The sequence below is a fragment of the Pristis pectinata genome, chromosome 10 (genome assembly GCF_009764475.1).
Source record: "Pristis pectinata isolate sPriPec2 chromosome 10, sPriPec2.1.pri, whole genome shotgun sequence".
NCBI classification, from domain to species: domain Eukaryota; kingdom Metazoa; phylum Chordata; class Chondrichthyes; order Rhinopristiformes; family Pristidae; genus Pristis; species Pristis pectinata.
In genome coordinates this window covers 45098604-45121793 of record NC_067414.1, presented here as the reverse complement: position 1 = coordinate 45121793, position 23190 = coordinate 45098604, and the positions used below count along the sequence as shown (strand labels likewise).

The 23190-nt window shown below is 41.5% G+C and overlaps 1 protein-coding gene across 1 annotated transcript in view; it reads right to left on the bottom strand.

Moving 5' to 3' along the window:
* Positions 1–23190, bottom strand: part of slc35f1 (solute carrier family 35 member F1) — a 229047-nt gene that overhangs the window by 137948 nt on the left and 67909 nt on the right. Inside the window, exon 2 of the mRNA XM_052024786.1 lies at positions 13733–13908. Within this exon, the coding sequence (XP_051880746.1) occupies positions 13733–13908 (176 nt within the window). The remainder of the gene's footprint in view (positions 1–13732; positions 13909–23190) is intronic.

Below are 23190 nucleotides of genomic sequence, written 5' to 3'. Positions count from 1 at the left end.
ATGCCTTTTGGAAATCAGGTCATCTTTTACTCGCTTAGCTATTCACAGCAACAGAAATTTTGACCAGGGGTGCCCAAACTTTTGCATTCCACTGTATATCAAACTTCTCACTAATAGTGACGATAAGGACTAATACATGGCTACATGTCAGGTGCAAATGATGTACCCACCTACAACTCACACCTCATATTAAGTGCATCTTGTTAGAATGAAATCCCCCCAAACTGATCATTTAATAGTGTGGGAGCGCATGGCAATCATTTCTCCATTATATGCAGGATTGACCTTCTCCAATGTAAGCATTCATTAAAAGTAGGTTCCATCTTCATGCAGTCTATTTTTAGCTTGGTAAAGCTTTTCTAATATTTGAAATGATAGAGCACTCAATGGGATAACACAATCTAACACTTTAAAATGTCACAAAAAATTAGTTTGAAGGCACTCTATAAACCCAGTGCATAAAAGGAACAGAATGGACTGGTGCATTTAAAATTTATGTCTGAAAAATTAAAACCATGTCATCAGAATAGAGGCTCATCTCATTTTGGCAAGATCATTGTCTGTGACAAGATGGTATAGTGCCTTTTATCTCAAGATTTGGGTTAGAATACATTGTGAGCTAATCTGGAATAAAATGCCTGTTGTCTCTCATGGCTTCAAAATTTCATTTAATAATAACATTGTTTGAGCATACATTCAACATAATGTTTTAAAAGAATTGGGTGGTGTTCAGGGTTAGGGCACTTTAACCACTGCAACTAAGGTTCACGTCCTTCTCAAACTGATAGGAAGTATCTAAATGCAATTGGCTGTTACTGAGATAAGTGAGTAGTTTCAACACAGTCTGCTGGCAAGAAGTTGAGTTTGGCAACATTAGTGAGGCAAATCATGCCAAATGCCAAATTGATGAGTGTGACATATAGTTAATGTCTGCTTAAAGTAAGCAGGCAGATCATGATATAGTTGATACACTGATATAATTCCAATGCTCCTGTTCAGGAGCACATCGGTCCACCGAATGGAGGGCAAACATTCAACAACAGGAAAGAAACCAATCCCCCTCCCGCCCACTTGCATTATTAAAAGGGATTATCGGTTGCTGGTTGATATGATTAAACAAGTGCTTTATGTTTAAAATTTCTCTTGGACACAGCTGCATTTGAAGGCATTCCCTCTGGAGTAGAACACGACATGGAGAATGGGCAGTGGACACGCTGAGCAGGGAAGCTGCTGGAAAAGGGAGAAGGGGATCTGGGCATTCAGCAGGAGGCCTTATTCAGTAAGGGTACTTGGGGAACAGTTTTCTTACCCAAACCTCAGTGAGAATCAATGTGTGTGATATTGGGCTTCAATCGGGGTACCCTCACTGAAATCTGTTATACCTGCAACTTCAACCTCAGATCAGAACAATGATTCTGTTATCAGTGACTATCAGGATAACTGTGGCACTGAACTCTGCTTGCTCTCAGGTTGGAGGTATAGAAATATTTGCAACATGTCACAGTTCTACAGTTGTGTAAAGGAGGTCACTATTTAAATGGTGCAGGCTCAAAGGGCTAGTCTGGCACAGAGAGAGGACACAAAGTTGTATTATGATTGCTTAGGGAAGAGTACTATTGACCATACCTGCAACATTTAACAGGTGCTATATTCTAACTTTGCCAAACACTGGAACTAAAATAGATTCCACAACTTCAATGTCCATCTGGTGTGGTCAGGCACGGTAGTGTAGCGGTTAGCGTAATGCTCTTACAGCGCCAATGACCCAGGTTCAATTCTGGCCACTGTAAGGAGTTTGTACATTCTCCCCATGTTTGCATGGGTTTCCTCTGGGTGCTCCGGTTTCTTCCCACATTCCAAAGACGTAAGGGTTAGGAAGTTGTGGGCATGGTATGTTGGCACCAGAGGCGCAGCAACACGTGGGCTGCCCCCAGAACACTCTACGCAAAGATGCATTTCACTGTGTGCTTCGATGTACATGTTACTAATAAAGATATCTTATCATATATAGTACATATTGTAAGTCATCCTCTGCTATCCAGGCAGCTATCATGATGCTTTCTCTTAAGTACCCACTAAACATCTAGGTGTTGTATGAGAAGTCATTAAATTGAAACTTTCTGGTCTGTGTGGTTTAGTTTCACACTCATCACCTTCTTCACCAACTATGTGACACATCAGTAGATCACTGTGCCTCCACAGCAGTGAGGCAATAAAAAAAATGTTTCGGGCATCTATCATTAACCTCCACAAGCAGGGGTGGTTCATTTTAATGCAGCCTCACATTCTAGGTCACGAGTATTGTGAAATCTTCATTTTAAACAAATAAATTAATAAGATGCTTTTTCAAAACACTAATTAGAGCATATTAGTCACAAAGAAATAACTTTTCATAGGACCCAAAGGAACCATAAAAATTAAACCATTAATGCTGACTGAAGCTAACTAAAAGACAAAAATAGCATCCAGTTTATGATTGTCTTCAGGTATTGGATTGGTTTAATCACACTTTATATTTTATTATTTGATATCATAAAATACATATATTGTTTCAAATTTTATCCAGCTCTTCTGACTCGATGAGTTTAACCAGCAAGTAGCTGAACATCATAGATTACGAAGGCATCAGGCCCTGCATGAAGTTGATTGCAGCTGGTCAGTGCTGGGCATAAGTGACCTTCATGTTCCCATATATATGTAAATAGAAAGCAAGTCTTGAAAGATCATCATGGTGCAAGAAATTCAACTTATGGAAAAATATGATACATGTGTAAAACTATGGAAGATCAGGACACACTAAATGGAAGCAGATAACTTCTGTAGCTAAGAGGTTAAGAATGTAGCATCGTAGATATAAAATTGAAATTAGCTTCAATGGCCAAGAACTTCCTTTTCAAAATACCAACAAACAACTGCTGCTGTTCAGTTGAAAAATCAGCAAAACAACTCTACAAGGCACTGGCAAGACCACAGCTAAAAGATTCAGCATAGCTTGTGTTTCCATATTTAAGAAAGGATACGCTTACATTGGAGGCAGTGCACTCATTCCAACCTGGGATGAAAAGATTGACATCTGAAAAAAGATTAAGCAAATTGGGCCTATGCTTATTTAAGTATAGAAGACTGAGAGGTAATCCTATTGAAATATACAAGGTTCTGAGGGGGATTGGTAAGGTGAATGCTGACAGGTCATTTCCCATAGTGGTGGTACATAGAACTAGAAAGCATAGGTTCAGAACAAGGCATCACCTTCTTAAAAATGAAATGAGAAGAAATTACTTATTCCTTTCCCTCCCAATCATTGCAGGATCCCGTCATTAAGTAGCAACACTACTCTGTAGCTGGAAGAGTGCTGCTTGTATTGTAATGTGTTCCTTTAAGAGCGAGCTGCAGAGATCACAGCTGGGTGGACATCTGCTGTGGGCATTTGATAGATCAATAGGGCACACCATGCTGGCTCTCTGAACAAGCTATCTGATCCATCCAATTTTCCACCATCAATTGATTTACAAGCCAATTTGCCTTGTTGTAAAAGGTATTTGCAACATAAAAAAAAACTTTAATCAAATTCAAAGCAGCAGCTACTTGGGATACAAACTTGGAATAGACTGAAGAATAGAAACATAAACATACCTATTGCAAGATAATTTCTTTATGTAGGCAGTGCTTGTGATCTGGGCATCATTAGTAGGGCTACCATTTATTTCCCAACCCTAACTGCCCATGGCAAGGTGGTGGTGAACCACCACACAGTTGCTGGTGGTGAAGGCAGTTCCATAGGGTTGCTGGGCAGAGTTCTAGGATATAGATCCAGCCACAATGAAGGAATAACAATATATGTATAGATCAGAATGGTGTGCAAGTAAGGGGAGAGCCTGTGGTTGGTGGTGTTCTTATGTGCCAGCTGCCTTTGTACTTCTTTTGTACATTCCATACTCAAACTGCAACCACAGACTGCCACTGAGGCAACAACCTTACTGCAAAATGAGCAAATTATGTTCCAATCTCTCAATGCTGTGAGCATTCCAGCTTCAGGACAACACTGACCTCGGTCTCCATTACACATGATCTCAAACCTTGCTTCATTTTTCTCTCAGGTTCTCCAACTTCAAAAGCATAAAAAGGAAAGGGATCAGGTACATGGATCACAACCACAAAAACTGGAAGATAATTGAACCTACAAAATATGCTTTTAGTTTATAATTAAATACTGCTGTAATTATATGTAACAAACCCCTGCAAAAATATTTAAGCATTAATTATATGTTACTCAACATAAACACCTCAAGGTTGGGAAGGCAGCAAATTTGTGGTTGGTATTCTCAGCAAAGCCACGATGAATTGTTCTTCAATAAATGGTTCAACAGGGGTACTAGCTTAATTTTCTATTCCAGGCAGGGAATTCCTCCCCAGCTGAGAATGAATATTGAAAATTCAGGCACATGCTGCACACAATGTTACATTCAAATTGGAAAATAGTGCACCATACACACTGGAAGTTATGATATTTGCTTTGGCTGTGTGCAGTTCCCTGCTGGGAATGTTAAATAAGCAGATTTCCCCCTATTTAGTATTTCTTTTAATTTATATTCTTACAGTCAAAGAACATTCACAAGATTCCTAATGAAATGCACTGTTTTCATCATTCAAAACAGCTGTATCATTGGATCTGCTTGTTCTATTAAGTGAGTTTTGACTATTGTCCTGTAATTTCCTATATCATGTTTTATTGACTAAATTAACTTACTACAGCATGCTACCAAGTATGGATGGAATAACAGAGCAATTATTGCAATTTCCTTGAGAATTAAATTTTGCAATTTCTAAAAAATGCCTTATTTAGTAGAAATTCAACTTTTCATTCAAAAATAGAGTGCAGGTAGACTCATTGGGATATGTAGCGTTAAGTAGGAAAGAGGTCACACAGTTCCTTGACCCTGCTCTGCTCTTTAAGATGGTTAGTGATCACCTATCTCAGCACTTTTCCCACCCTGTACCCGTATTCCTCAATCACTTGAGCATAAAAGAAATCTATCAATCTCAATTTGTGAAAATACTCAGTGACTGAGCATTCACAGCCCTCGGGAGTAGAGTATTCCAAAGAGTTACAACTCTCTTGAAGCTGAAATTTTGCCTCATCTCAATTTACCCCTTAGTTATAGAGTATCCTGTCAGGACAAACAACGTTGCAGCATTGATCCTTTCCAGTCAATGTGGTTTGAAAATTTCAAGTGTCAAAATTCAGTAGTATTTGCCAAAGCTGTGAGTGTGTACATTTATGAGTAATGGCACTGTACAATGTGGTGCCTCACAGACATTTGAACACTTCATTCAGCCCTCATAGCATTGAAGGAGCTCAGAGATCAATGAGACATGGGTACTAAAGCATTTTCCTAATCCACCTAATAAAAGATAACACAGGGCCCTGGTTTGAAACAAATAATGAACCTAGAGCAACTTTATAAAAATTTTGGTTAAGCTGGAATATTGTGTGCATTTCTGTTCTCCACATTATAGAAAAGACATGGATGCATTGGAAAGGGTGCAAAGGAGATTCACCCAGATGTTGCCTGGGATGGAACATTACAGTTATGAGATTGGATAGGCTCGGTTTTGTTATCCTTGAAGGAGGGGAGGCCAAGGGGTAACATAATAGAGGGATATAAAATTATAAGGGGGATATTTAGTAGAAATCTTTGTCCCATTGGTGAAGGTGTCTAATTCAAGAGGGTGTAGGTTTAAGGTGAGGAGTAAATGCTTTAGAGGGGTCTGAGAATTTTTTTCTCCCAGAGGGTGGTTGCAATCTAACACACACTGCCTGAAAAGGCAGTGGAGGCAGGTACCCTCACAGCACTTAGTATCCAAACAAGCACTTGAATTGCCAAGGCATAAAAGGTTATGGACCAAGGGCTGGTAAATTGGATTAGTATGGATGGGTACTTAATGGCTGGCATGGACATGATAGGCTGAAGGGCCTGTTTCTAGGCTATATGACACTATGACCCTTTCCTTCCCCAGGCAAAGGCACTGCTCTCCCATTGTCTAAGATTTTTCAGGATCCGATAGACAATGAAGTATAACATCCTGAATGGTGAGGACTGGAGGATGCCCCTGGGGTCACGGAGGCACCAGGATCTCATTGTGAAAAGGTGAGAGGCAGTCTCCATTAACTACCTTGTGTCCCAAGTCAGCTGCAGTCACGAGAGTGGACAGAGATCAGAAGCAGGAGATACAGAGCGAGTCTCTGCAGTGTACACTCTCACATCCTGTCCCACCTTAATCCAGACCTAGGGCCTTTCTCATCATCATCATTGCAGATACCATCAACCTAGCTGTTCCTCTTACAGATGATTAAGACTACACAAAGGTTACAAACCCAACAGTTTTCGCCTAGTTCTTATTGAACCAACTAGGATGAACACATCGTCATTAGCCTGGGCCTCCACCAGATCCCAAATTTAGGCCCGTCCTCCAAATTAAACTGAGCTAAGGTGAAGTACCCTAGCCACATTCCCAGTGGATGAGCCACCAGTGCCCAGCACCCATACCATTTCTTAAGATACTTGGCTACATATCATTAGGTCGAATTCCCTAGTTCATAGCTTAAATCTCAATACAAGGCACATCTTGTCATGACTAAAATTAGTATACATTGGAAAAAAAATCTTTAGTATCCCTGATATTGTTTCTACTGCTGCTGAAAATTCCTCAGATATTCTAATTCCAAAAATCCTCCACTTTGTTATGTAAAAGAAAGGATTCACATGAAAGTCTAGCAAAAAGCAATAACTGCAATTTTGTCCCAGGCAAAATAACAGGATTGAAAACTAGCTTTGTTCGTGATTTAGTTCAGAATCCGTAATAGGCAACATCAATAAAATGCTGAGCTTAATGCATCAATTGTTAAAGCATGCTAGCTACATGGGACGAAAATCTAAGCGGCATCCAACCTTGAAAAGGTAAATGCAATAGCATTTGAAAATTCCAGCAAATCTAATGTGATTGAACAATGCACAATCACATAATCAAAATTTCAAGAGCACTGCCAAGCACTTTTGGCAATACTCGGTCACTCATGCCTATTTCAGGAACTTAAGATTTTTTTTTCTCCAACCAGAACTACTGCTGTTTGGGGAAAATGTTCCCAGTCCCCCTGTTCTCTACCTTCCCACAACATTTTTCATCCTTTACTTACTCCTTCTCCACTTCTACCTCTCCTTCATGACATCTTCATTTCCTCTGCCACCTCAGATTACCTCATACGATCTTTCCTTCACTCCAATTGTTTCGCTCCCTTCCTTATTTCCCCATCCATCTCCCCTCCTCCTCACTGCCCTATATTCTCCACCTGTCTACTTCACCTCAATACGAATATACTTCATACCCATTTCCTCCCAAAATAAAAAATATTTATTGTCCCATTACAAATACAACTAGTAATAAGCAATTTAATTTTATGAATCTGTAAGCAATCACAACTGCAATGTTTGATTCCATCAAGCCAATTCCTTGCAATCCACGATGATTTTAGGAGTTCAAGGGCTTAAGTCTATGGATTAATACCTGAAACACATGCAAACAGTGCAAGAGTAAGCAAAGACACACAAGAGACTACAGATACTGGAATATGGAAAAACAAACCGCTGGAGGAACTCTGCGGTTCAGGCAGCATCTGTGGAGGGAAATGGACAGTCGAGGTCCTTCATCTGGACTGAAAGATAGAGGGGAGATAGCCAGTATAAAGAGGTGAGGGACGGGAAGAGTAGAAATAATGACGGAAGCGATAGGTAGAAGCAACACAGGGCTGCAGATGATGGAATCTGATAGGAAAGGAACAAGCAGATTATGGCGATGAACAAGTGGCTGGAGGGTTAGTGAGGAAAAGGGGTTCCAGTAGTGGGATACTGTAGTTCAAAAACAAATGAAAGAAAAAACACAAAAATAGTACATTAGGCACTGCAGTTAAAGGGAAAACCAAGTCATTTTATCAGGAGAGGGAACTACATACAAGGGACCATCAAATCAGAACACACTTTAGAAAGGTCATAGAGATAAATGATGGAATTATAGACCAAGTACCCAAGAGTTTTATTTCATCCTTTTATGTTGTGCTAAACTGGTGCTGTGTTTGAGCAAACGTCTACTCAGGTTTTTCTCAAGCAAATCATGAAACTTGCTAGAAAAAAAACCATCTAAAGCAATACTAAAATGGTTTACACCCAGAAGCCTGCCAAAATAGGGCCTATGCCATTCCCAACAGAATCTCACGAAGTTGAAAGCAGATGTCTTTTAAATTTTCATATGTATATATATATATATATATATATACACACACATATATATACACATACATACACACACACACACAGTAAATACAATTGGGACGTGGCTTTCTCTACATTCACTGTACCATCAAGTCAATACATGTCTTTACAATGCATCAGTCAAAAGCAGCTGCCCACAATTCATTGCTTGCCTGTCTGAGGAAGAGGAAGGTATCCATTCCTTAAAAGCACACTCCCCATGAAGACTAGACAGCAGCAAATCACATTATTAGTGCTGAGGATGAGGCACAGGAAAGGGAGAAAGCTGGTGTTCTGTTGGCTCATCCCCCAGTGGCCATCTTTATCTTCCTGCTACCCTGCAGCCCACACTTTATGCCCTCAGGTGCTGGATCTGCACACTGCTCTCCCTCCAACACCTGCTGCTGTCTTCAGATTGCTTGGTGGTACAGGCAACAGCACACAGTGATGAAGTCTCCACTGCCGCTGGGTGCCACAAGGCACAACCTCATTAATGTGGAGCTCAACAGCTATGAGTTGGAGTATGAATTGGTATCAGGAGCCATGGAAATAGTTCTCATCTTCCAGGATCCAATCCTCCAGGCAATACCAGGTGTGGAAAATGTCTGGCAGTTAATTTCTACTTCCAAGTAAAATGTCTTTCGCCGTCAGGGAAAATATCCAATGATCTGCCATTGATTAAATGTTGATGGAAAGGAAGCTACTTCTGTTGGGGAAAGAGGTCTGGGTTATTAATGGGAGGTCTTACTGGGGCATGAGTGCCATCAATGATTTTTTCCCACTTGTGGGATGCAGGTGAGATGCCATCTGTTCCTCACTGAAATCAAGGGAGATAAAATCATCTCTCTGCGAATACAGTACCTGCGTGATCTCTCTGATACAGCAGTGAGCAGCACATTAGGAGACACTGCAGGGGCCTGCTGTGGCCACTGGATCCTGTGATGATGCTGTTGAGAGTTAACATGACCCTGACCTCCATAGAATGTGCAGTCCAGGCACCAGAATGTGGCTGTAGGATATCCCACAGTATTTCACATCTCTTAGTGACAGCAGCCTTTTAAAAGCTGAGCTTGCAAGTGCACTATTTTGGAGGGATCCAGGTCTTTGAAGTTCTCTCTTCACAGAAGAACAAGTTTTTGACTCCTGCCCCAGTCTCCAATGCCCTATATGGTCACTGCCAAAAGAGCACCTGTAGACAGAGTGCTGCCAGCCTGCCAGCACCAAGGCACTCACTGAATGTGTATGTAAGCCAGCAGCTAGATACCAGAAAAGGCACGCCCTATTAATGCAAGTACACTCTATGAATTTAGAAAGGGGATTGGGCAGTCTACAATATCCTGTGAGGCTTGCCCAGTCAAGTCTCAAAAAGTCAGAAGTCAAAGTTGAGTTTATTGTCATATGCACAGGTATATGTATGCACAGAATCAATGAAAAACTTACTTGTAGCAACATCACAGGCACATAGCATCATATAAGCAGCATTCACAAGGAAAACATAAATTAAACATAAATTATACACCTTTTTTTTTACAAGAAAACACAATTAGAATAAAAACAAATCAAAGTCTATTTAAGTGCAAAGTGATCAAAGTGGACATAGTGTTGCTAAACTCTAGTGAAAAGGGTTATACCTGTTGATGTCAGCAGAATATTCCTTTAAATAATGACAATGCAATATTCTCCTGGTTGTCTGTGACGTTTCAACTGTAGGCAAAGGTTGTACTCAAAAATACCAGTTTTTGTTAGCAAGGGTGTAAATGGGTGTACCACAAAAAAAATCGTATCTTCAGATATAGAAGATACAACATTACAGCACAATACAGGCCCTTTGGCCCATGACGTTGTGCTGACATTATATCCTGCTCTAAGATCTATCTAACCCTTCTCTCCCACATAGCCCTCCATTTTTCTATCATTCACGTTCCTATCTAAGAGTCTCTTAAATGTCCCTAATATATCTGCCCCCACAACCTCTGCCGGCAGTGTGTTCCACACACTCACTACTCTCTGTGTAAAAAACTTACCTCTGACATCCCCCTTATACCTTCCTCCAACCACTTTAAAATTATGCCCCCTCATGTTAGCCATTTTCACCCTGAGAAAAAGTCTCTGACTGTCCACTCGATCTATGTCTCTTATCATCTGGCACACCTCTATCGTCACCTCTCATCCTCCTTCACTCCAAAGAGTTTTTGTTTGCATACTCCAAAGAGTATGTGTTTGGTACCAGCAAAATGTCAGATGCCATAATGTGAATAGCAGACCAGTAGATAGAAGTACCAGTCCAGTTTCCTTACAGGCTGTATTTCTATATTTATATGGGTTAACATGATTTATGTGCCATTTGTACATAAAAAAACAGGTGCACGCAATCCAATTTCTAGGCAATATTGTCATGAAATTACAAGAATCCATAATTGAGGATGAAGTGACCAATCATTTTGAATTTTTTTTAAACTCAGGGAGTCCTGAACCTGACTGATATTTTGAAACAGTGAGCAAAATAATGTACAGGGACCCGTCTATTGATGTTATTCCCATAGAATTCCAGAAGGCATTTGCTAAAGTCCTACATGAGAAGCAGACAGCTGAAGCACATTGGATTGAAGGCAAATTGCTTGGAAAGAGTTTGGTTCAGAAAGCCAACCTGAGCTGCAGAAGATTTTCAGGCAGAAACAGGGGTATTTACTCAAACTGACCAGAGGTAAAACTGAAATATTCTGCAGTCCATGGTGAGCTGCAATCAGTCACCATGTTTATAAACAGCAGGAGGTGGGATAAGATGTCAAGTATTGGTTTACCAATGACACAAATCTGGGAGATACTTAAAGCAGCGTAGATCAAAGCATTAAATGAAGATATATTGATAATGTGAATAGGCAATTGTGAGAAAAAAAAACAGGGTACTTTCTAAATGAAAAGTTAGAGGCATTGGGGATCAAAAGGAACTTTGGAATCCATGTACATAGATCATTAAAATATCCTCAATACATAGCAGCAAATAATCAAAAGGACCAATGGAATGCCAGTTTTTATATCCAGATGACTGGAGGATAAGGGGGTAAATGTTATGTCATACCTGTACACAGGCCGGGGTAAGCCATACCTGGAAAACTGTAAGCAGTTCTGGGCACTGTTTGGAAGAGATATGTTGAGTTAAAATTTACCAATCTGATATTTGGAGAATTACATAAAGGTAGGGCTGTTTTATTTCTTTATAACTAGATGATCAAAGTTTTCAGGACGTTAAGTGGAACAGGGTAGATAGAATAAACAAAAACTATTCTGCCAACTGGGGAGTCTAGAATTAGGGGACATAGCCTGAAAAATAGGAAAAAGGGCTTTCAAGGTTAATGCTAGCTATCACTTCTTCACACAGACGGTTGTAAAAATCTGGAACCCCCTTCCCCTAATCTCAGTTGAAAAGTGTAGTATTAAGAATTACCAGCTTGAACTTTGTTAGGCAAGGGTCACAAGGAACTTGGAGCAAAGATGGGTGTACAAAGTTTGGGCACAAGTCACCCATTATCCAACTGAATAGCAGAAACAGGCTCAAGAGACTGAATAGTCCATTTCTGATCCACTGTCCCATTCTAGCACTTACAAATGGTAACTTTACAGTCTCATCTTTCAGCTGGTTGATTGGGCAGATTGAAATTGATCAAATCTTCCAGTAAATCAGACACCATCTGTGGCAAAGGGATGGTCAACATGTCAGGTTGAGACCCTGACCCACTGAGTTCCTCCAGCAGTTTGTCTCTTGCACCAGATTACAGCATCTGCAGTCCCTTGTGTCTCCATTTTGCTGCTGTTGAGCCTTTAAATTGTGTCACTACCACTGATTACCTGTAGAGGGAGCGTGGATTGGTTCTGTGCAGGAGAATGGGTAGTGGGGAATGGTGTGCAGGAATTGGATGCGGGTTGTTTGTTATTGTGAATTAAAGTTCAACTATTTTTCACTGTTCATTGGAGAAAGCAGTGGTGTAAATCCCATGTGAAAAGAATGCAGAGATCTGGACTGAATGTACGGGTTAGGAATTTGTGGGCATGCTATGCTGGTGCTGGAAGCATGGTGACACTTGCAGGCTGCCTCCAGAACACTCCATGCAAAGATGCATTTCACTGTGTGTTTTGATGTACATGTGACCAATAAAGAAATCTTATCTTATCTTAGAGACACAAGAGACTATAGATGCTGGAAATGTGAAGCAACACATAAAAGGAGCTGGTGGAACTCAGCAGGTCAGGTAGTATCTATGGAAGGAAATGGACAGTCGACATTTCGGGTCAAGACTCTTCATCAGGGCTGGAAAGAAAGAGGGCAGACAGCAAGTATAAAAAGGTGGGAGAAGGGGAAGGAGTGGAGCAAGAGCTGGTGGGAGGTAGGTGGATCCAGGTGATTGGGGGGGGGGGTGATAGGCAGGTGAGGATGGGGGAGAGTGGGAATGATGCAAGCTGGGAGGTGATAAGTGGGAGTGATAAAGGGCTGAAGAAGATGGAATCTGATAGGAGAGGACAGTGGACCATGGAATAAAGGGAAGGAGGCGAGGAGGGGAACAGGGAGGAGTGTGTGGGTGATGGGCAGATCGAGAGGGCAGGGGAGGGCGAAAAGGAATGGGGTGATGGGGGCTGGTGGGATAAGGGGAAAAAAAGGGACAGAGGGGAGTGGTTACCAGAAGTTAGAGAAATGGACACTAGTGCTGCCTTTAGGTCACCATCTTGTCTACATGGTAGCAGACCAGGGTAACCAACCAGGTGAGAAAGGAGTAGTGCTCGTCTCTTTCACTTTACATGCAACAGCTTCATTTAATGCCAGAACATCTTTTTTTAAAAACATACTAATCAAGAACTCTCTTCTTTTCTCTGCACAGGCCTATAACTGTGGCCCACTAGCCATATGTCATTCATTCTATATTCTCCACCTTTTCAAGAAGGAAAATCAGTTTAAAATGACAAGCACAAACCCAAAGAAAGACATTTACATTATGCTGTGTCTAATAATGATATAGTAGCAGGTCCCCAGAGGCAATCTGATAAGGGGATATTGTTAACTGCTAACAAACATTACCACTTTCAGTTCAGGCTAACACACTGAGTATTTATAGCATTTTCATGAAGACCTATATGCAAGTCCATTGAATTACTACTCTGCCACCATCACCCCAAGCTAGCTTGCCATTAGTAACACTGAACAGAGCTTTTTCAATTAACACAAAACGATGGGAATGGTCACTTGATTAGAACCAGAAGGAGACTCCACAATCTCAAAATTGCTACCAACTGATTAATTGGCTTCAGAGTGCATTATAACTTTTAAAATTTGATACAGAAAAATTTCACAATTTGCAACAATATGTCAGATGAATTATCTTTCTTTTCACCCATTACAGTTAAAAGAGGAAGTTCTTGTGAAGTTAAGTGTGGCCTACCTTGTCGTACTGCCAACGTGGTTGTGTAAACCAGGAACAGGAGGATGTAGTTGAGAAAACTCTGAAACACTGGAGTGTTGGCATGGAAGTCCTCCACCAAGTACTTGCTAGTCAGGCCTATACCACAGATCAACAATGATAGCACCTGGCCCAGTGCCAGCGACACCAGCAGCTCTCTGAAGGAACAAGCGATCTGCGTATTAGGGTAAAGTTAATGACCAGTGACAAATTCTTTTACGGATTGCGTGGCAACACAGATAGGGCCCGGAGGGAGCCATTTTTACAATTAAGGTGGATGTAAAACTGAAAAGATTTACAAGCTTCTGTAACAATAACTGTTCAAAAACTAATCTCATTTTTGCCACTTTCAAGGTCTTTGATAAGCATATCTGAAAGAGAACAATCAGCGGTCAGAAAGACTGCTTTCACAGCCTGAGTCCCATCGCAGTGTAAATTGAAAGGAATTGTGTTTTCAGGCAAATGTTGTTACATCACCCTTCTGAATGTAACCAGTGAATGGAAAGTTCTTGACCTGCAGTGGTGACTTAACTCATGGTGAATGCTCCATCTTCTAAGAGAGGAGGAGCCCATAAATTAAACTTCCAAAACATACAAGTTTGTTTTCTACTAAGAAGTGCTGGAGCCATCTTTTCCAAATGTGTGGGCTTCAGTTTTGGAAGGAGGAGGAAACAATTAATAAATCATGTGCACACTTCTTACACATCTGCCAAACAGGACCCATCATCCCTCATATTTTGGATGTATTTTGGAAAGTAACAAGTTCCCATTTCTTTCCTTCACTCCCAGAACCTCAATGAGACGATTGTCCCACTTTCCATCTCACCAACCTCCATATTTAACACATTTCAGACAACTCCAAAATGATGCCACCCCCAGGCACATCTTCAGCATTCTGAAGGGGCCACTCCTTCCATAACAATCTGGTTCACCATAATGTCATGGACAATAAATATGCATCATCTCTTCCTCGTGGCTAACATTATAGAATCTGTTACAGACTAAGCATGAAGATGCAAAATATATCATCAATTTATTCATCAGGACATAATACTACTTTGATTGACTGCTGACCTAGAATTCAGTATGAAACATTGTTTTTAGCACTATGCAAATTGAAATCTGTTACATCTGGATTGGAAAAAGATGGCCACCTTTTGTGTCAAATTACACCAACTGGGAAATCCAAAATGCTCAAACCCTTGATAGGACTTCTGCATCAGATGAATGTATAGTAATGTCATGTCCTATGCAATGTTCCTTCAGAATTCAGGTCATGCTATTCTGTGGTGCTTCTGTTTGTTCACTACTCCTGTTTCAATAGTACTGTCGCACATTCAACACTGTAACCTAAAAGGGGAGGGGGGCTCCCTGAGAATCTGATCCAGGTAGGTTTCCTTTAATTAAGTTGCTTATCGGCTCTCCTTAGGCCTCACCACCAATCCCCCTCTGTCCCACTGCACAGAACCCCTCCTCCAAGATGACGACCCTTGGCTGACACTGTGACCAGGCCCCAACTGGATTCCCAAATGCATTTCCTGGCCTGATTAAACTTCTTGTCACTGGCCATCTCTACCCAGCAATCATCCAGCCTGGATCAGAGCTCTGACTGCCACCTCCCTCTCCGTCACTTCAATCCACACCCACACCAGGCACAGTTGAACTTCCACCCACTGACCCCCTCTCTCACCCATGACCCTGACATCCCCATTTTCAAGCCCCGATCAAACACTCGAATGGGATGAGCATTTGTTGCCTTCTGTCCTCTCTATCGCCTGGCTCCACGTGGATTTCCGATCTGCCAATCACCAGCCCTCTTTCTGTACAACCTCAGACCTTGGCTCAATCCTAGGGTTAGCTGAGACTTCCTTTGAACACTGAATAGCATCTAAAAGGAAAGAGTGCACAAGCCATTTAGAAGCCTTGGAGCTTTGGCTGAATCTTAAGGTTCTGAATTTCCCTTCATGATAAGCAAAGTAATTCAAATAAAGACAGAACATGCTGGAAACACTCAGCAGTCCAGACAGCATCTGTGGAAAGAGAACTAACATTTCAGGTTGAGGATACTTAACTCAGTTGAATTCTGACAAAGGGTCCTTGATCTGAAAAGGCTAACTTTGTTTCTCTTTCCACAGATGTTGCCTGGATCTGCTGATTGTGTCCAGCATTTTGTATTTTTATTTCAGACTTATAGCACCTGCAGTTTGTTTTTGATTTTCAAAGTGATTCAAGCAATATAAAAAACTTTGAGATGGTTCTGAGCAATGTATCTTCCCATTTGTCAAGAGCATGATCATGTCTCACAGAGCCACCAAGTATGATTGAAGTTAACAGGAGTAAATACATGCGTCTTTAGGTTCTCCTGCTACCCAATCAAATTTTGTTCAGTACTTGATGCAGGTGGTACGTGAAGCCTTTGCAGGTACTGCCTAGCAGTGCTTCCTGCAGCTTAGAGAGTGGCTGTGTGTGTCTCACATGAACAGGCAAATACATAGACATTCACAAACACACACATATTTTGCTTAGTTTTGTTTTATTATTTACCTCTGAAGAGTGCTTTTTAATTTATTGCAATAGATTCCACAAGTAGGAAGGGCAAGTATTTAGTAATATGCTGGTCTCATGGAAGTAAAGGCAGATGCAACTGGGACTCTCTCTCTCTAATGAATGCCATATACCATATCACAAGGACAAAAATTGTGTTTCATTCAGGGTTTTACAGTGTAATATTTTCTGCCTTTTTCATAACCTAATAGAATTCTCCATTTCCACACTGCCCCGTTACCTTTTAAAAATGCTACAATCAGATTAGTATCAGGTACAACTTGAGGCATAATGGTCCACATTCTGAATGGCCCTCATGAAGAAACCACTGAGGCAGGTGAGGGACTGCCTATGAAAGAATTACACCTATGAGCATTTCTTGAAATTACTCAAGGTTTTGTAAAGGATACTATACAATTACAGCTTTTGATAACATTTAAAAGAAAAACGATAAATGCTGGGAATACTCAGCTGGTCAGGCAGCATCAGTGGATAGAGAAACAGAGTCAACACTTAAAGTTGATGATCTTTCATCAGTCCTGATGAAAGGGCATTGACGAAGCGTTAACTCCATTTCTCCTTCCACAGATGCTGTTGGACTTGCTGAGTATTTCCAGTATTTCTTGTTTTATTTCAGATTTCCAACAACTGCAAGATTTTTTTGCTTTTCGCTTAGACAAGATTTACTTTTGCAATAACAACCATAGCCTCAGTAAAAGATGTCAGCCTAAAAGTAGAGACGCTCATAATTATTCTGCCTGAAAACTACACTTTTGTTCAAAAAAAGTTTTGTTTTGAAAATGTTTTCAGGTACAAAATTAATTTTCAAAGCCAACTTGACAGATGGCAGTTTTCAAAATCATGTGCTACATAATTTGTAAGGTGCACTCAACCTAACATTTTCTTTGGGGAATTTAAACCAATAAATCAAAGTTGTCAACTTTCTATTATGTGGAACTAAAGAGGGAGTAATGCCTCCAGGCTGCCAGGATCTGCACAATAATGCACAGAGCTCATGTCCAAGTAGTTTTTTTTTGAGGAGAGTAGCCTGAATCAGGATCATCTGCAGCTCTTGATTATAGCTGCATTCTGTTCTTCCCTACTGATTCAAGTATTCATGCAATTCTAAAATCCCATTTGCTAATAAGGACACATTTTAACGTGAAGGAAAGTGTATGATCTCTTTAAAATACCATCATATCTGTTGTCCTAATCATTTTCTAGGAAATTCCCAAAGGGGTAATTTCTCTAGGCCAATGTAAAAATGGAATAGGAAATCAGTAAGCTCCACGTGTAAAAAAATATTTAAAAGATATTCATAATATGTTCTATAATGCATACATCATCAGTGCAACCAACGCATGCAGGTGCCAACTAAACACCTTTTATGCTTAACACAACCCAATATAATATTGCTGTAGGGTAATGATACAAAAAATGACGCACATTGGAAGGTTTGCAGAGGATATGGTAATTCCATACATCAATCACAAGAGAATGTAAATCCACAGCATGGTTAAACCAACCTATGTGTCCTCCTCAAACTCCTGGCAGATGTTTTCATTTATCCCTATTATGGACTGATTATTTGAGTTGAAAAACACAATGATACTGGAGGAACTCAGCAGGCCAGGCAGCATCCATGGAGAAAAGCAGGCGGTCAACGTTCTGGGTCAGGACCCTTCTTCAGGACTGAACATAGGAAGATAGGGGAAGCCCAATATATAGGAGGGGAAAGCAGAGCAGTGATAGGTGGACAAAAGAGGGGAGGTGGGGTGGGCACAGGGTGGTGATAGGTAGATGCAAGCAAGAGATAGTGATAGGCAGACACAGAGCAGGAGGGGAGAGCAGATCCACTGGGGGATGGGTCAAAGGTAAGGAGAGAGAAGAAAAAAAGGAGGCTAGGAAAGGGAAGAGAAGCAGCATGGTTGGGGGTGGGGGGGGGGAGAAAAAGAGGTGGGGTTTGTGGGGAATGGGGGGTGGGGGTTGGGGATACCTAAAGTGGGAGAATTCAATATTCATGCCATTAGGCTGCAAGGTTCCAAGACGGAAAATGAGGTGCTGTTCCTCCAGTTTGCACTTGGAATGCTGCTGGCAGTGGAGGAGGCCGAGGACTGTCATATCAGTGATAGTGTGGGAGGGGGAGTTGAAATGAATGGCAGTGGGAAGATGCAGGTCGCGGTTACAGACAGAGCGCAGGTGTTCTGCAAAACGGTATTTGAGTTATTGTTCTATGCTGCCCAATAGCATGTATTATTAAAATACTGCCAGCCTGCCTTAACAATGTGATCATCTGGGTGCAAGTGCTCTGGAAGATAGCCAAACCTAAGAGAACAGTACATACCCGTCGGCTGAATGTGGAACAATTCCCAATTCCTATCATGGCTACCATGAGCAGCTGAAAAGTGCAAGATTTCTTGGACTCCTTCCAGTAATGTTAGGTCAGATGGATTGTGATCCTCAGGACATTTATATCCAGCCATTCTCCACAGACCATCAGTAATTCCTTAATCTGCAGACTCATCACTCAGAAAAGACCAACTCTGTTCCCATGAGCTCCAGCTTCCTCCAGTTAACTCCCTGGCCCACGAATTTGTGCCATCCTGCTCCCTCAGACCTTGAAATATGAACATCAACTTCTTCCCATTCATATTTGGCTAATCTGTCAATACACTGGGAACACATGGCAGCTTTTCCCATGCTGTTTACACAAAAAATACACGTGGACAGCCTATGCACAGGTTTACACATTTAAACAGTGCAAATGGTGGGGATAATTTAAGTGAATCTGTGACCAATGAATGTCATGGCTGAACTTCTTAAAGGTTCCTCAAACCACTAGGGGAAATGGTTTTGGGTCTCAGGGAAGACTGAGTAGAAGAATGGTGAAACTGATAAAGGAACAGGTACCCCTTTTCTCAGATGCTGACCTGGATATTATTGTGTGGAAGAGATGGACACAAGAGATGTTCTGCATTCTCAAGGGCCTGAAGAGTTGAATACAACAATTGATCCTCTTAGAACCTGGCTGTAGCAAAATAAATAATGATCTCACATGAGTGGACAATGTCATTGAACAATATGTCCCATCCACCAACAACTGTACAACTAGAGTCATCGAGTCATACAGCATGGAACTAGGCCCTTCAGCCCAACTGCTCCATGCTGACCAAAATGCCCCATCCAAGCTAGTCCCATTTGCCAGTGTTTGGCCCATAACATTTTAAACCTTTCCAATCCATGTACCTGTCCAACCATCCCTTAAAGTTGTTATTGTACCTGCCTTAACTACATCTTCTGGCAGCTGATTCTACATAGATACTACCCTTTGTGTACAAAAAAAGTTGCCCCTCAAGTTTCTCTTAAATCTTTCCCCTCTCACCTTAAACCTATGCCCTCTAGTTCTTTATTCCCCAACTCTGGGAAAAAGACCGAGTGCATTCACCTTATCTATGGCCCTAATGATTTTATACACCTCTATAAGATCACCTCTCGGTCTCCTATGCTCTAAGGAATAAAGTCCTAGCCAGTCCAACCTCTCCCTATGACTCAGTCCCTCAAGTCCTGGCAGCATCCTTGTAAATCTTTTCTGCACTTTTTCCAGTTTAATAATATCCTTCCTAGAGCAGGGCGACCAAAACTAAACACAATTCTCCAAGTGCGGCCTCACCAGTGTCCTGTATAACCGCACCATGACCTCCCAGCTTTATTATTCAGTGCCCTGACTTATGAAAGCCAGGATGGCAAAAGCCTTCTTCACCACCCTGTCTACCTGCGACTCCACTTTCAGCGAACTATGCACCCGTACGCCAAGGTCTCTCTGTTCTCCAACACTCCCCACGGCCCTGCCGTTCACGATGGAAGTCCTACCTGGGTTTGACTTTCTAAAATGCAACACCTTGCATTTATCCAAATTAAACTCCATTTGCCATTCCTTGGCCCACTTACTCAGCTGATCAAGATTCCCCTGTAATTTTTGATAACATTCTTTATTGTCCACTATACTACCTATTTTAGTGTCATCTGCAAACTTACTAACTATGCCCTGTGCATTTTTATCCAAATCATTGATATAGATGACAAACAACAATGGGCCCAGCACTGACCCCTGAGGCACACCATTAGTCACGGGCCTCCAGTCCAAGAAACAAACTTCCACCATCACCCTCTGCTTTCAACCATCAAGCCCATTGTGTATCCAATTAGTCAGCTCTCCCTGGATTCCATGCGATCTAACCTTCCAGAGCAGCCTATCATATGAAACCTCATCAAACACCTTACTGAAGTCCATATAAACCACATCTACCACTCTGCCCTCATCAACTTTCTTGGGCACCTCATCAAAAAACTCAATCAAGTTCATAAGACATGATCTCCCATGCATGAAGTCATGCTGACCACCCCTAATTGACCCCTGTCTTTCCAGACGTACATATCCCTCAAAATCCTCTCCAGTAACTTACCTACCACAGGTGTTAGACTTACTGGTCTATAGTTCCCAGGTTTTTCTTTGCTACCCTTCTTAAATAAAAGGCACAACATTCACTACCCTCCATTCCACCAGCACCTTACCCATGGTTAATGATGATACAAATATCTCAGCCAGGGCTCCCACAATTTCTTCTCTAGCCCCCCCACCCCCAGTGTTCTTGGATAAACATGTTCAGACCCTGGAGATTTGCCTCCCTTCGTGCCTTATAAGACATCCAGCACAACCTCTACTGTAATGCAGACTATCCCCAAGACCTCCCCATTTACTTTCCCTAGTTCCAAAATCTTCATGTCCTTCTCCACGGTAAAAGCAGAGGAGAAATATTCATTCAGGACCTTGCCCATCTCCTGCAGCTCCACACAACGGTGTCCCCTTTGGTTTTTGAGGGGCCCTATTCTCTCTAGTTACTCTTTAACCCTTAATATACTCATAAAATCTCATTGGATTTTCCTTAATCTTCTCTCATGCCCCCTTTTTGCCCTACTCATTTCCTTCTTGAGTGCACTTGTGCATCCCTCCAGGGATTCTCTTGATCCCAGCTACCTGTACCTGACCCATGCCTCCTTTTTTTCCTAGCCAGGACCTCAGTATCCCTTGTCATCCAGGGTTCCCTACTCCTACCAGCCTCGCCCTTCACTCTAACAGGAACATGCAGACCTTGAACTCTCACCATCTCACCTTAAAAAGGCTCCCACTTGCCTGCAGTCCCTTTACCCGCAAACAACGTACTCTAATCAACCTTTGCAAGCTCTTGTCTTATACCATCAAAATTCACCTTGCCCCAGTTTAAAACTTGAACCTGTGGACCAGTTCTGTCCCATTCCATAACTATTTTAAAACTAACAGAACTTTCAATCACTGACCCCAAAGTGCTCCCCCACTGTCACCTTAGTCACTTGCCCTGCCCTATTACTGAAGAGTAGGTCGAGCTTTGCCCTCTGTATATTGCCCAAGGAAACTTTCCTGAATGCACTTAACAAATTCCACCCCATCTAAGCCCTTAACAATATGGCAGTCCCAGTCTATACTTACAGTACATACTTAACACACGTCTCAGTGCATACTGACACACTTGTCACCATACCTACATTCAACACACATATCCCACAATTTGTACATATTTACTGCAGTACACTGACACTTTGCAACAAACACACACACACACTCCCCTCTCTCTTGCAGGATAAAGTGGTAGGCAACTGCAGGCTAATAGAAAGGCCTATTTAATAGCATTATGACCAAAGACACTGAACTAGAGGGGAATTAGAGCTCATTGAGTATGATTCTTTTCTCTTACATCAACGTCATTTCCACAAGTCACTATCTCTACTGGTTTGTAACAGCTGACCAATTCAATTCTATGCAGGCTCCAGTGCAGCACAACTCTCAGTCCCATTCCCCTGCTCTTTTCCCATAGCCATGCAAATTATTTTCTTTTGTAGCTATCCAAATCCCTTTTTAAGACTGTTCTCCAATTTTTGACTTACCCATGGACAATGGAGAACAGTCTCGAAAATGAAGCCTCATCCCTTGGAGATAATAGAGATTTTTCTGCTGGTACTGCCAGTCCAGAGCTGAACTCACAAAGTCAGTTCCAAAAGAGGAATCATTTAAATTACTGGAGTGATTGAACTGCACCCCACTACGTCCAACCACCAGACCCTGTGGCACTTCTCAGATGAACTAATTGTCACTAGTTTATTATTAGTTCTCAAGGGTGCAATTTACTTGCTCTTGAAGGATAATTAATCCCCTCTGGGATCAATTACTTTTATTTTAAGGGCCAGGAATTTCAAGGCCTAATATTTTATTGTAAGCCAGCAATCAGTTTAGTGTTGAAGCATGAGAGCACCAGGCTAATTGTTATCTCAACCTTTGCATTATTTAATTGTCACTTTATTCATTCATGGGCTTTGGGCATCATTTTCAAGTCCAACATTTACTGACTGTTCCCAATTGCCCCTGAGAAAGTGGTGGTGAATCATCGACTGGATACACACTGAAGATACTCCTGCCTTGCTGTTGCACAGAGAGTTCCAGGAATTAGCATCGGCAATGAAGGTCGTGAAAATTTCTTTTTCAAAGTGTTGTGTGCCTTGGAGGGGACTTGCAGGAGGCACTGAAATCATGTGCCTTGTCTTTCTCATTGTAGTTTAATTTGTCTTGAAATGCCTTCAAGAAATTTTGCATTATTATACCTGGGAATTCATGAAGGCCCTCTTGTAAGTACTGATTTTAGCTTGAGACAAAGCTCAAGGCTCTGACAGCCAGGATGCTGGATGAGGGAAACACATATCCTATGTTCAATGGTCAGTCAGTGACAGTGGCCTCATTTGGTGATTGAAATTAACTTGACAGGAAGTTCAGGCTGCCACTTCTGACCCATGGTGCTTAAGGAAAGTGG